This window comes from Oryctolagus cuniculus, chromosome 21 (assembly GCF_964237555.1).
Source record: "Oryctolagus cuniculus chromosome 21, mOryCun1.1, whole genome shotgun sequence".
NCBI lineage: Eukaryota > Metazoa > Chordata > Mammalia > Lagomorpha > Leporidae > Oryctolagus > Oryctolagus cuniculus.
Window position 1 is genome coordinate 17,758,601 of NC_091452.1, and position 14,456 is coordinate 17,773,056.

Below are 14,456 nucleotides of genomic sequence, written 5' to 3' on the forward strand. Positions count from 1 at the left end.
AGAAAAAGATATGCCACGCAAACATTAACTAAAAAGAAGTTGAAGTGGCTGCATTAATATCACATCCGGCCGGCGCTGCGGCTCACTAGGCTAATCCTCCGCCTGCGACGCTGGCACACCAGGTTCTAGTCCCGGTCAGGGCACCAGATTCTGTCCCAGTTGCCCCTCTTCCAGGCCAGCTCTCTGCTGTGGCCCAAGAAGGCAGTGGAGGATGGCCCAAATCCTTGGGCCCTGCACCCACATGGGAGACTGGCTCCTGGCTTCGGATCAGCACAGTGCGCCAGCCGCAGCAGCCATTGGAGGGTGAACCAACGGCAAAGGAAGACCTTTCTCTCTGTCTCTCTCTCTCTCTCTCTCACTGTCCACTCTGCCTGTCAAAAAAAAAAAAAAATCACATCCGACAGACTTCAGAACAAAGAATATCAGAGACAAAAAGGGACATTATGCAATGACAAAAGGATCAGGAAGATACAACGATCCTAAATGTGCACACTCCAAACAGGGCTCCCAAACACATGAAGAAAAACTGACGCGGCTCAAAGACGGCCCGCCCACAGTGAAGGCTGCAGCAGTGTCTAGCACCGCCTTTTCAGCAGCTGACAGAACCACCAGACAGAAAGCCAGCAAGGGCACAGAAGAACTCGGCCGCACATCCACGGCATGACCTAATCTATACACCTGCAGCACTCTACCAACAACAGCATAAACCTTGTATTTCTCAAGTGTCCAGGGAATATTCGCTGAGCCCATAAAACCAACCTCAACAAATCCAAAAGGAATGAAATCAGACAGGATACACTTTCTAACCACAATGGAGTCAAGTTAAAAACCAATTATTGGGGGGCTGGCGCTGTGGCACAGCGGGTTGATGCCCTGGCCTGGGACACCAACATCCCATATGGGCACCAGTTCGAGTCCCAGCTGCTCTACTTCCAATCCAGCTCTCTGCTATGGCCTGGGAAAGCAGCAGAAGGTGGCCCAAGTCCTTGAGCCCCTGCACTGGCGTGGGAGGCTTGAAGGAAGCTCCTGGCTCCTGGCTCCTGATCAGCTCAGCTCTGGCTGTTGCGGCAATTTGGGGAGTGAACCAGGGATGGAAGACTTCTCACGCTCTCTCTCTCTGCCTCTGCCTGTCTGTGACTCCGCCTTTCAAATAAATAAATAAATCTTAAAAAAAGAATTAACAAGGCCAACATTGTGGCACAGCAAGTAAAGTCACCACCTGCAACGCCAGCATCCCCAGAGGACAGCCTGGGCCCCTGCACCCCCACGGGAGACCCAGAACAAGCTCCTGGCTCCTGGCTTCAGATCGGCTCTCAGCTCCAGCCGTTGCGGCCATCTGGGGAGTGAACCAGAGGATGGAAGACCTTCACCTCTGTCTCTACCTCTCTCTGTAACTGTTTTTCAAATAAATAAATCTTTTTTTTTTTTTTTTGACAGGCAGAGTGGACAGTGAGAGAAAGAGAGAGAGAGAGAGAGAGAGAAAGGTCTTCCTTTGCTGTTGGTTCACCCTCCAATGGCCGCCGTGGCCAGCGCGCTGCGGCCGGCGCACCGCGCTGATCCGATGGCAGGAGCCAGGAGCCAGGTGCTTTTCCTGGTCTCCCATGGGGTGCAGGGCCCAAGCACCTGGGCCATCCTCCACTGCACTCCCTGGCCACAGCAGAGAGCTGGCCTGGAAGAGGGGCAACCGGGACAGAATCCGGCGCCCCGACCAGGACTAGAACCCGGTGTGCCGGCGCCGCAAGGCGGAGGATTAGCCTAGTGAGCCGCGGCGCCAGCCGAGGTATAAACTTGAAACATGCATGGAACCAGCACGCTGAAAAGTCACAGAAGGCTGAGGAAAGAAACCACAGACCTGAAAAAACGCAGCAGCGTCCCACGGTCACAGATTCAAAGATTCAACACAGACAAGAAAGACACTCTGACCAAACCGACTTAGAGGTTTAATGAAACTCTGACCAAAATCCCAGTAGGGCTTTCTGTAGACACAGATAAGCTTATTCTAAAATTTACAGGGACTGGCACAGGCCCTAAAAGAGCTAAGCATCATCTTGAAAAAGAAGAAAAAGTGGGAGATGACGACTCTACCTGAGTCTACATTGGCAATGATCAGTGCTGTGTGAAACTGGCAAACAGATCAAAGGGTGGGAACAGAACCCCGGAACGGACCCCCACTAACAGGCCCTAGTAATTTTTGACAGAGGTGCAAAAGGAATTCAATGGAGAAAAAAAAAAAAAAGCCTTTTCAACAAATGATGCTCAACTGAGACCGGCACTGTGGTGTGGTGGGTTAACCCTCCGCCTGCCACCCCGCATTCCACGTGACCACTGGTTAGCGTGCCAGACGCTCCACCCCGAGTCAGCTCCCTTCGGATGTGCCTGGGAAAGCATCGGCAGACGGCTTGAGTGCTTCAGTCCTGTCACCCACACAGGAGACTCGGATGCAGTTCAGGCTTCTGGCTTCAGCCTGGCCCAGCCCTGGCCACTGTGGCCATTTGGGGAGTGAACCAGCAGATGGACAATCTCTCACTGGACTAGGTAAGGACACAGCGTTCCCAGTTCTGCCGACCGCCAGTCTGCTCGGGTTCTCGTGTAGCTTTATTTCCACCCCGAGTTTCAAAATCAACTGTGAGGGGGGGCGTTGACCCCAGCGGGTCGGTGCCTGGTCTGACACCGCGCTTCGGGTGCTGCCTTCAGTATCCCGCCACTACAGACCTGGGGGGAGGGGGGAGGGGCAGTGGGATGGCCCAGGTGGCTGGATTCCTGCAGCCACATCAGAGACCTGGACCACATTCCCAAACCCCCGTTTGTGGATATCTAGTGGATTCTTTCTCTGCCTCTTAAAAAAAAAAAAAAAAAAAAAGACAACTGTACAGTATGTTGCATACAACAGCAGCAGTTCCAGAAGCTCAGGAAAGACAGTCCTCCAGCCCAGAGCACGCGAGGCTCTCTGCCAGCCGGCCGGCCTCGGACAGCGAGCTGGGGGGGGGGGGGGGGACAGCCCTGCGGCGCCGGCCGGAACAGCAATACCGTCTGTAGGTCAGCAGGAGGAACGGGCACAAAGGTCGCCTCAGCGGGACCTGCCTCTAAGGTGGTCCGATTTTCTGGCCAAAACACAGAAGACACTCGGTAAGGAAGTGTGTCGGGAAGTCCGCATGTCACACGCCTCCTGAGACACACCTAGAGCAGACAGTGCCGCGTAGTGCCGTCAGCACCGGCAAATGCGCACCTTCAGGCTGGCCTGTGCCGGTCCCGGGGCTCCATCAGAGACACAGAGGAGGCAGCCCAGGCACAAAATGATCTGCTAAGGGGGGAAAAGGTGCCACGCCCACCTGTGCCTACAAACCGCACAGAAGCCCGGGGAGGAAGGGAGGGAGACCGGGGCGGGCTTTTACACAGCACCTACTGTGTACCGCACTGGGCCAGGAGCTGCATGCACACTGAGTGACTTCAGGCCACGGCCGTCCTGTGAGTCCTGTGAGGGAGGCCCTACCCCTGCCTTCAGTCGACCAACCGCAATGTCCCGGGCTCAGAGAGCTGAAACCACTCGTACCAGGTCCTCACTACCGGGTGCGAGCTTGGGTCACACGTGGCTGCAAAGCCACCATCCCGGTGCCCTTCGGAGAAATCGGCTCAGGGCATCTGAGACCCCACTCCTAGATCTCTGCTTCTGTTCACAGCAGGTACCACAGTAAATAGCAGTTTTCAGGGCTGATGCTGTGGCGTAGTGGGTAAAGCTGCCGTCTGCAGTGCCAGCATCTCATGTGGGTGTAGTTCTAGACCCGGCTGCTCCACTTCTGATCCAGCTCCCTACTGATTGCCTGGGAAAGCAGTGGAGGATGGCCCAAGTGGTTGGGCCTCTGGACCCACATGGGAGACCCGGAAGAGGCACCTGGCTCCTGGCTTCGGATCAGCCCAGCTCTGGCCATTGCAGCCATTTAGGGAGTGAACCAATGGATGGAAGACCTCCCCCCACCCCACCCCTGCCTCTCCGTAATTCTGTCTTTAAAAAAAAATAAATAAACCTTTTAAAAAAATAACAGCTTTCATAAAATACACTCAGGGAGGAGAGCCAGAACTCACAAGCAGAGCCAGCAAGTGCTAAGGGGTCTATCTCACGCTACAGGTAATTACGGCCCCAACAGCAAGGCAGTTAGGAAAACGAGGGGCCGGGGGGTCAGAATGAGGAAGGGGAGAGGGTTGGAAAAACTGGCAAAGTTCATTTCCGAAGCCGGAGGCCTCGTCAGCTCAGACCACCTGCCAGGCCCCAGCTTGTGGGCCTTCCACACCCACCCTGGGCGGCCTGAGGCCGGACGGGCAACCGCTGTGCACCAGCAACAGGAGGCGCGGCCTCTGACCCCTCCTCCGCCCCCAGGGAGCTGAGCAGCCTCGCCCTGGTGTCAAGACGCCCCTCCTGCTAAAACAGGGGGCCCCGCCGCCCCAGCTCGTGGAGGAGTGCAGTCAAGCACCAGGGCCAGCAGTCGGAGGGCGGGAACACAGCCCGCGCGGCGCCCGGGTCGCCCTGTATTCGCTGCATCAGACACCTGCGCTTCCGCATACCAAAACCAGTGGCCGTTTCTACTGACCAGAAATGGAGCCACTGGTTCCTCTGGGAACAGCTCCCGGGCACGGATCGCACTGCTATCCAGGGCTTAAAAAAAACATCAGTGCTAGGGAGGCATCCCAACCAAGCGACCCCGGGCGGGGCTGAGTGAGAACCTGGGTGAGCAGCCTCACACCCCCGAGCCGGCCAGGGTCCAAACCCCACTCTGAGCGACTTGGAGCAAAGCCTCGGCTTCTTCCCGCCTCGCTGGCGCCCCACGCTCCCCACCCTGCCCCGGGCCCCCCAGCACCGGGCGCCCAGTGGGGGTTTGCCCAGCAGGACGCCCCAGCAGAAGCTCGGAGGGAGGGGAAAGGTTAGCGTACCGCTTCCCCCATCCCAACCTCTGCTGTGACACTGAGCGTGCACCAACGACCGAAGCTCTCAGCACATCTCGGGAGCTCTTTGCACACAACCATCGACGGGACCGGTCACTCCCTACACCCCCTCGGGGCTGGACACAACGTTTCCCAACCGGCAGACGGGGCAGCCCGGGCCAGGGGCGTTAAGCACTCCGCCCAAGCTACCAAAAGCGGGGCAAACCTCTGTCCCCCTTTCCGCGCCCGCGACCACCGTCTCAACCGCTATCTTCCCTCCCCCGCTGCGCTGGACCCCCGTTACCATGCCCACAGGAAAAGGACTCCATCCTAACAAGACCCAACTTTACCCGGGCGGTTCCGAGCGGCTCAAAGTACCGGCGGCCCGACCCGTCCTCGGCCTCCGGCGTGAAGCGGCGCTAGCACCGCTCCCGTCACCGAGCCTCCACCGGGCAACGCCTGCGAAGCACCAGGGCCGCAGGCGGCGATCCAGGACCGCAGCTGCGGGGATGCCCGGCGGCCTGCCGGCTTTCGCGACCGCGGGGCGGGCCGGGGCCCCGGAGCGAGGGCCCACCTGCTCCTCCAGCCGCTCGATCTCCAGCTGGTTCTTCTCGTCCTCTTCGTCGTACTCCCATTCGTACTCCCCGGGGGAGCTCTCCGCCGAGGAGGCCATGGCGTACTCCTCATCCCCATCGCTCTCGCTCATGCCTTCCTCTTGCGGCTGGTCCCACCCTGGCCCCATGGTCTTGGACGTCGCAGCGGCCACAGCCCGCGACAACACCTTCCTCCTCGTCCTGGCCGCCTTGACCTCATCCTCCTCTCCCTCGGCCTGGGGCCCGGCCTGGGGCTCGGCCTCGGGTTCCGAAGCCGAAGATGCAGCCGCCGTCGCCATCTTGCGCTTCAGGGACTCCCGGGTCTTCCCTCGGCCGCCGAAGACCCGGCTGAGGGCGAGGCTGCCCGCGGCGCGCGCCTGACCAAAACCCCCGCTTTCTTGCCACCGAAAGGGAAACTGGGAGCCTCAGAGGACAAGAAAACAGACAAAAGTACGCAGTTCGTATTATTTTAATATACTTTCAGAAACCTCCGGCGAAGAAAAGGCTCCTTAATATGACAGGTCTTCCGGCACAACTCCGGACAGAAGTTGGGTCTTTGGACAGGAAGTGGCGGCCATAGAGGAAGTCGTGGAGTGAGCGTGGTGTCTGCAGTGACGGGCTTGGCGCCATCTTGAGAAGGTCAAAGGATTCCTGTAAATAAATGTTTTCTTAAAGCCTAGCCGGACTCGGAGCGGAGCTCGGTCTCCCAGCAACTGAGGCTCAAACGCTAAGAAAACAAATCCTCCGGGAAGGATCGACTGCACCATTCACGGGACAAACTCACTTCCCTAAGAGAGCCTCCCTTTCTATGCAATGCCTCGTACCTGGTAGACGTTAAGTGTTTGAATTTTCCAATTTTATCACATCGCCTTATGCAAGCCAGCATCAATAGAGTCCATGAATAAACATGTCTTTAGTGGCTCCTCATTGCCATGCCTTGTCCTATAAATTAGGAGTTTGCTGTTCTGTAAGGAGATCTCAACAGAGATACAATCTAGACATTGTTTGGAAAATAAGGGATTGGTGTTTGATTCCTCCTTAAGAAGCGTCCCATTTTTGAGGTAGGGAAATATTGGTGTGTGTGCGTGTGTGTTCATTCACTGCCTTTCTCCCTCATTACCAAGCGTAAAGGGACCAGAACGGTGGGGTTTGCTTTCCGTGCAAATCCTCCACTCTGTCTAGCGCCGGCACTTAATATGTATTTGCCGCGTGGCTAAAACAATTGTCCTAGAATTACCACGGATTACGCTTGGTGAACTGGCACCAGCCGCCCAGGGCGCACAGCCGGGGAGGGGCGGATCCCGGAGCTGGGGTCACCAATTGTCCCCACTGAGCCTAGGTCTCCGCGCGAGCACTCTGAGCCTCAATGGCGCACTGCAAAGTTGTACCGGGTCCGCCTCTAGAATGCGGCCTTGCACCCTCTCAGCCCGGCCGCCGCGGAATCCCCAGACCCCAACCCAGACCCCAACGCCCCGCAGCAAGCCCTCCCGCGCTTCCCACGCCCCGCCCCCGAGGGGCGTGGCCAAGGCGAGGCCACAGCGCGGACGCGCGCACGGAGTGGGCGGGCGCAGGCGCGCTGACGTCAGCCCGACTCGCACGCGCGCGCGCGCCCCGCCCCTCGGCGTCGCTCTGGGGCGGCTCAGGGGCTCGCCGGAGAGATGGCGGCGGCTGGAGCTGGCCGTCTGCGGAGAGCGGCGTCGGCCCTGCTGCTGCGGAGCCCGCGCCTGCCCGCCCGGGAGCTGTCCGCTCCGGCCCGGCTCTATCACAAGAAGGTAGGGGCGAGCCTAGGGGTGCGCGAGCGGCCGAGGGCACCCAGGCGTCCCCGGATCCCAGCCGACACTTCCGTCCACGGCAGGTGGAAGTGGCCGAGGCAGCAGGGGCCATCGGCGCCCGCTCCTCCGCCCACTTCCCCTCGCTGCGCGGTGACGGGAACGGCTGATGGATAAACGCAGCTCAGCAGGCGGCTCCCGGTTGCTTCCCCTCCGTTGCCCACGGCCCTGGGCGGGGATCCTGTGCGCTTGGCCTTCGGAGTCGAGGACACACACAGCCCGGCGCGGGCTCGGGCCACTGCCCGGGCCAGGTGACCTTGGGCCAGTCGCCGCCGCACTCCGACCCTGTTCCCGCGGCTCCCCAGCAGGAGAGAGTGAGCGTGGGGTCCTAGGCACGCGCTGTCGCGGTGGCGGGGTCGCTGCACCTGCTCGGGGTTCGCTTTTGCCTCTTGGCGAGGGAGGGAGAGCGAGCCGTGGCTGACAGCCGCTGGCCGCGTCCCCGGGGGCGTAAAGACCCCGACGTGTGCGCCTGCCTCTGTAGGGAAGCAGCTAAAAACCACGCAGTAACTCAGAACGGAGTCTGGAGTAGACGTGGTTCTCTCGGGAGGCCTCGGGTGGGATGTGGGGCGGGGGCTGGCTGCTTCGTGGGCTCGGGGCTCCGGTGGCATTTTGTTGACATTTTGTGCAGAAGGGACGCGGGCTCGCGCTAGGGGGCGCGGCTGCTCCGGGTGATGGCATTGCCCGGCGCTGTTTTGTTTATTATTATTTTAGCACCTCTGGTAGATAGCATTGTGCGTTCTGCAGCGGCCCCCCCCCCCCCCCGGAGGCTTCCGAGAAAGCCTTGTGGCCCTGGGCTATGAGTGGTGTTTTTTACAGTTTTGAATGGTGATCCGTCTCCTTGGAGAGTGGATTTTATTGGGGGGAAGAGGAGCCTGTGACACAGAGGGCCCTCGTTGATGCGAATGTAGGCTCTCTCTCTCCCCCACGGGAGACGTGTTCAGTGGGCGCCTGCCCGGGGCGGGGTGCTGACGTCATGGGGAGAACGTGGCGATTTCCCGACTTTCTCATTTCAGGTTGTGGATCACTATGAAAACCCCAGAAACGTGGGGTCCCTTGACAAGACGTCCAAAAATGTCGGCACTGGCCTCGTGGGGGCCCCCGCTTGTGGGGATGTCATGAAGTTGCAGGTACGGGTCCGGACGGGCCGGGCAGCTCCCCGCTCTCGCCGCGTTCCGTTTGGTTCTGGGAGGAGGCCTGTCGTAACGGATTGAGCAGGGACTCCTTCCTACTGCTGTCCTGCAGTGCAGATCTTTTCTGGAGGAGGGAGCTGACTTCACGTTCCACCTCGCTGCGTCAGCCTAGACTCCAAGTTAGCCAGCTGGAAGGGTCTGTGAATTTTGCTGATCCAAGGGAAACCGTGTGCCCAAATCGGAAGCGTCCTGCAGGCAGCCGCTGGCACTTGGGTTACAGCAGCTGTACCCTGGACCTCCCTCCTCATGGGCTGGGAAGCCCACCAGAGACCTCACATGCCTAGGAACACAGAGACAGGGCAGGAGGGGGCCCCTCAGTGCAGTGGGTGCCCGCAGGAGACTCGCACTGGAAACCCTCTGCTGTCTGGAGCAGCAGCTGCCCAGCAGCGGTGGGCCGACTTCCTCCCAGCCCCGAGCAGGCCGGGGCGGCAGCGAGGCCTGGGCGCTGGCCCCGGCAGCCCCTGCGTCATCCCTGGTCTCGGAAGCAGCCGGTACCCAGCACCTTCACTCGCAGCGTGGACGGCGAGCCCGGAGCTCTGGGGGAGACCCGGGAGTCACCTCCTCTCTCTTTCCTCCAGATCCAGGTGGATGAGAAGGGGAAGATTGTGGACGCCCGGTTTAAGACCTTCGGCTGCGGCTCTGCGATCGCCTCCAGCTCCTTAGCCACCGAGTGGGTGAAAGGGAAGACGGTAAGGCTGGGGCTCCTTGGCCCTCTGGCAGCACCGCCTGCAGCCTGCCTCTCGGAGGGGCAGGTGTGGCCGAGAGGAACAACACGTCACGAGGTCATTCGCAAATGCTACCCGCACAGTGTTATTTCAGTCCCCCCTCCCTAAAGGTTGACCCCAGCCTGCTCCACACTGTGTCGGGCGGTGTGTGGATGTTTTGTTGTTGATCACTTTTCCCTGGGTGTTTGGGGGCTGTATCGGCTGTCAACATCACTGCGGCAAAAAAAAATCCAGGACTAGCTACTTAGGAAGAGAAGAGAGGTTGATTTTGCCTCCAGTCTGCAGGTCCAGGTCCAGGGCTGGGCAGCCCCACGGAGCCAGCCATGTGGTGCGGCAGGAGCAGGGCAGTGGTGCTCGGAGGCCGCCTCACACTGAGCCAGGAAGCAGAGGGCGTGGCTGGGCCAGCTGGGCTTTTGCTGCCAACCCTTGTGAGCACCACCTCCAGGGCACGGCCCCAGGGACCCAAGGAGGAAGGGCCTCCTGCTGGTGCCACCGCCTAAGCCCCATAGCGGCAGGAGTAAGGACTCGGAAACACAGGGGGTGAGGGCAGGGTCAGCCCCGGGAGCAGTGGTGCGGTGGCTGCCGCAGGCTTCCGGGAGAGGTGAGGAGGGCTGGCGCACCTCCTCCCTCCTCTCTGCAAAGCCCCCTTCCCCAGCGGCCGCAGCGGGGGGAGGGCCCCCGTCACCCTGACAACCTCTCGGAAGCCAGCCCGCAGGGACACGGGCCAGGGAGCCAAGTCTTAGGAGCAGTCGTGCAGTGCTGGCCAGGCCACGTGCCACCTGCAGCCTCTGGCCCGGCCTCGGCTGGCAAACTCCGTTGGCGAAGGGAGCACTCACCTGACCTGCTCTGGCCTCACGTGGCCCCCATGTGATTTGTCAGCAGGGACTCTCAGGTTCAGCACTGAGACAGGGCCCCTGGGCTCAGGGTCCTGGCCATTAGCAGGCTCCGAGCTATGAGCGAAAGCGGGCACAGGCCTTTCTTTAACTTGAGATTCCACCCCCCACCCCCGACCACCAGGGTTCCCAAGGCACTGGGGCTGTGTTCCCCCAGGCAAGCTCCTGCCCACCTCACTTGGTGCCCGGGGCTGCCCCAGGGGGAGCAGGGGGCAGTCCTGCAGGCAGAGGGGTTGTCTGCAGAGAGCTCCCGGCCCTGGGCCTGCAAAACCAGCAAAGAAAACCAAAAGAAAAGGCCGACCCCTGTTGCTGTCTCACACAGGCCCCTAAGAGGCTCCTCACGGATTCTGCTCCTGGCAGAATCCCGGGACTTGGCCGCCCTGGCCAACCCTGGCCAGGCAGGGCGGATGTGTGTACTTTGTCCTTGAGAGCCCCAGTGCAGGAGTCCTGAGAACTGAGTTACTAAACAGTGTGTGTATCTGTGTGTGTGTCTGTGTCTGTGTGTGCATGTCTGTGTGTCTGTGTGTGCATGTCTGTGTGTGTCTGTGTGTATGTGTGTGTATCTGTGTGTGTGTCTGTGTCTGTGTGTGCATGTCTGTGTGTGTGTGTATATGTCTGTGTCTGTGTGTGTCTGTGTGTGTATGTGTGTTTCTGTCTGTGTGTGTCTGTGTGTGCATGTCTGTGTGTGTCTGTGTCTGTGTCTGTGTGTATGTGTGTGTGTGTCTATGTGTCTGTGTGTGTGTGTATCTGTGTGTGTGCTGTCCCCCGCCCGGCCTGTGCTCAGGCCGCTGGCCCGCCTCTTACTCGTGGGCCCTCGCGTCACCCAGCCTCACTAAACCTGTGCGTCTCCCTTGTGCCTGTCAGGTGGAGGAAGCCTTGACCATCAAAAACACAGACATCGCCAAGGAGCTCTGCCTCCCCCCGGTGAAACTGCACTGCTCCAGTAAGTCTCTGCCTGCGGCGTCGGCCAGCAGGGCGCTTGGCCCTGACGTCAGCCCGCCTGCCTGAGAGCAGTGAGCGTCCTTTTGCGCCCGCTGGTCTCACGGCTGGGAGCTGCTGTGTGCTGGCATGGAGTGTCCCGAGCCCTCCATGGATGTCGTTTCTAGACCTTGAGGACACCCTCAGGTCCACAGCGGGAGCCATCACTCCCCTGTCATGGACGAGGAAGCTTGCGCGCGCCTGAAGTCACCCCGTCACAGCTCGTTGGTGGCAGAGCCAGAGTTTGTGCCCCAGGCTTTGATTCCAGAATCTTGGTTTTTCCCCCAAGATTGATTTGAAAGGCAGAGTTACAGAGAAAAGGAGAGACACATCTTCCGTCCACTGCTCACTCCTGTGATGGCTACAACAGCCGGGTCTCCCACATGGGTGAAGGGCTCCAAACACTTGGGCCATCTCCTGCTACTTTTCCCAGGCCATTAGCAGGGAGCTGGATCGGAAATAGAGCAGCCGGGACTCAAACTGGCAACCACATGGGGCGCTGGCGTCACAGGCAGCAGCTTTACCCACTACGCCGCAACGCCAGCCCCGGGCCTTGATTACAGAATCTTTGCTGTCCCCTGCCAGCTCATATCGTAGCTCAGTTAGGACCAGCAGAGGAAAACACTGGGCTCTTGCCAGCGTCCTGCTCCCTGAGTCTCCGGTCTCTTCCGGGCAGGTGCTGTTCCTGCCAGGGCCTGGGTCTGTGGAGTGACGGAGCCTGGTTGAGCAGTGCCCGCCGTGCACCGTGCTGGGGAAAGCCGCGTGCTCTGACCCGCGCCCCTGCTGTCTGGGGTCTGCGTGTTAGATCAAACACTTTCCCCAGCCTCTCTTAACTCTCCGGGGAAAGAGGGATGGGAAACAGTGCCCTAGCACGCTGCAGGTCCCGAGCTCACGAGCTGAAAGTCAGCGGAGCGCCAGCCTTTCGCCCGCGTGACACTCGGAAGAGACCTGGGGCACCAGCCGTCCTCAGGAAGCTCGCTGGGACTCGGCTCCCTCCGCCTGAGCTGGGCTCTCGCGTACTGCGGGGAGGCCGTGGCTTGGAGACCGCTTCGCCCTTGTTTTAGCCACTCAGGTGCGGGGACCTTTAGCGGACGCTCTTGTTTGCTTGCTTTCGGCTGTCGTTCCGGCTTTCTCAATGTTCCCCTCGGCCTTATGCTTAACACTGACTCCTGAGCAGAAGTTTCCAAACGCGGAACCCCCAGAGGGCGAGGTGCCGGCGGCAGCCCCTCCCCAGGTCAAGCCGACCCGAGTCAGGCCGGCTGGCTCCGAGCACTCCTGGATGGAGCCAGCCCGTGTCGCGCCCCTGCTGTGTGTGAGACGCCCGCTCCGAGTCCCCACGCTATTGCCAGAAAAGCGTGCGCGTCCCCGTCTCCCGGGGGAGGAGGTGGGTTCCAGGCTGTGTGCAGAGCCACCTGCGGGAGTCACCCCCAGGAAGCAGCTGCCGCTCCGCCCGTGCCCCGGCCTCCCCCCAGTCCCACTCCTGAGCCCGTTTCTCTAGTGTCGAGACTGAGGCTGTTTCCGTCTGTTCCTCCTAGTGCTGGCTGAGGACGCCATCAAAGCCGCGCTGGCTGACTACAAGCTGAAACAGGAGCCCAAGAAAGGCGAGGCGGAGAAGTGAGGCCGAGGCCCTGGCAGGGCCGCCCGCGGCTCGCCCACCTGCGCTGCGCTCCCCTGGGCTGCCATGTAGAAGACCGAGACGCGCACGATGCCTGCTGTCCACCGGCGGCTCTGACTCCAGCTCAATACACAGTGTCCTTGTTCTGAATCCGTGGTTTCTTTAAGCCCGCCTTTCTCGCCTTAACAAGCTCATGTCTGTTTTGAATTGTGTGTGTGCCTCAGAACTGAAACCAGTCATGGAGTCTCGCGTTCTGGCCGCGAAGTTCATAAATATCTCCTGTCGCCGAGTCTGCTGTCGGGGAGCACCCGTAGGATGCCTTAGTCTCTGTCTGAGGGAGCCAATGATTGTACATAGTCGCTGTGTATATGTGAGTGTGTGTTGTAATAAATAAAAGGTCACAGGGCCCCAAGCTTCTCATCAGCCTTGTCTCAGATCCCGTGTGTGATGACGTCACACCTCTCCAAGCACATGGGGCCACAGAGGTCACGGCCAGGCGATTTTTCATGCCCCGCGCTTCGTGGAACAAGGGGGAAGGAAGCTGGTCGTTGGTCTTGGCCAGACAGGCACTGAGAAGTCGGAGTGTTGCAGTTCGTGTGATGATTCCACTTGTTTATGAGATCCTGAGATCTGAGAACCGTCGGACAAGGCCCCGAAGCCACGCACCAAACTCAGAGCAATGGGAAGTGAGCTGGAATGCAGGCTCCTAGGCCCTGGGCCGGTGGCGGCCGAGGCCCTGGGGCGGGACCTGTGCCACATCCGTGTCCTGCCCTCTGGGGGGAGGCGCGTGGTTGGTTAGGGTCTGTCCCTGCGCAGTGGACACCTGAGGTCTGAAGCCAGTCACCCCGCTGCAGCATCAGCCACCAAATCCCGAGGGCCGCCCCTCGGCCCGTCCGCACGGCACCGACGCACACACCCCGGAGCTTTCCGGAAAAAGCCTGACGCTGCGGCGGGACTACCGCAGCCTCGAATCTGCGACTTCCAGACAGGCGTGAGCATTTTCTCCGGTGCTGGTGCTGGGCGCTGGGCGCAGGCGCAGGCGGCTGCCTTTTAAACGTGCCTTTGTTTAAAAACTGCCCTGGGCGCTCTGGTGGAGGGCACAGAACTTCAAAGCCTGCACAGCTCTCAAATTAGAACCCGGGCGGAACCCTGCGAGAGGGCGCTGTGGCCTGTTCTGTTTACTGCACGGCCCTCCGGGCTCGGCTGCCCACTCCCTGCGGCGTCACCGCGATCCCCACCCACACACACTTTTGTCTTTTTTTTTCTAATGAGACAGTTCTGTTCCAGTTAGCATCCTCTGGGAGTTGAAAGTGAATCCTGCCTTTCAGAAGTGGCTCAGCAGCAGCCCAAACAGGCCCACCAGAACAGCCCCAACCTCAGGCTACAAACACTGTTTATTATAGAGTCGCGGCCTTTGGCGGACGAGTCCAGTTCTGGCCACACGAGGGCGTCGTGCGCCCTGTATTGAGTTCAAGTCCAGGGGTTTTGCGGCCTCCCAGCAGGGTCTCCACATCTCTACCTCGCTCCCATCTGCACGCACTCAGCAGCCCACTGAGCTGAACGTCCTTGTTCCCATCAAGGACGCTGGTTGCCAAGGCCACCTCATGCGAGCCTGCTGGCCCGGGCTGAGCCGCTCAGAGCCCGGGCTGCTCCTGCTGCCTCAGGATTCCAGCTGAGGTCAGAGCGCACCTGTGCCTGGGACCTTCACGGGGAGAAAGT

At 60.1% G+C, this 14,456-nt stretch overlaps 2 protein-coding genes across 3 annotated transcripts in view; one reads left to right on the top strand and one right to left on the bottom strand.

Annotated features, from left to right (window-relative positions):
* The window catches only part of SART3 (spliceosome associated factor 3, U4/U6 recycling protein), a 37,511-nt gene extending 31,671 nt beyond the window's left edge, over nt 1–5,840 (bottom strand). The window contains exon 1 of one of the 2 annotated variants that reach the window (XM_017338061.3): nt 5,489–5,840. In XM_017338061.3, coding sequence (XP_017193550.1) covers nt 5,489–5,806 — 318 coding nt within the window. In that variant the 5' untranslated portion in view covers nt 5,807–5,840. The remainder of the gene's footprint in view (nt 1–5,488) is intronic. The other variant, XM_017338062.3, reaches the window with a different exon arrangement.
* Nucleotides 5,841–7,075: 1,235 nt separating this feature from the next.
* On the top strand, nt 7,076–13,160 carry ISCU (iron-sulfur cluster assembly enzyme). Its single transcript, XM_002722120.5, has 5 exons — nt 7,076–7,279; nt 8,350–8,463; nt 9,105–9,215; nt 11,009–11,087; nt 12,658–13,160. Exons 1-5 carry the CDS (start codon nt 7,166–7,168, stop codon nt 12,738–12,740), a joined length of 501 nt encoding a protein of 166 aa, XP_002722166.1. The 5' UTR covers nt 7,076–7,165; the 3' UTR covers nt 12,741–13,160.
* The last annotated feature ends 1,296 nt before the right edge of the window (nt 13,161–14,456 follow it).

Bases quoted from the DNA above. Each gene is read 5' to 3' on its own strand.
- ISCU (XM_002722120.5), top strand. From the start codon at position 7,166: ATGGCGGCGGCTGGAGCTGGCCGTCTGCGGAGAGCGGCGTCGGCCCTG. The intron at 9,216-11,008 runs GTAAGGCTGGGG...TGTGCCTGTCAG, and splicing joins AGTGGGTGAAAGGGAAGACG to GTGGAGGAAGCCTTGACCAT. The intron at 11,088-12,657 runs GTAAGTCTCTGC...TGTTCCTCCTAG, and splicing joins GGTGAAACTGCACTGCTCCA to TGCTGGCTGAGGACGCCATC.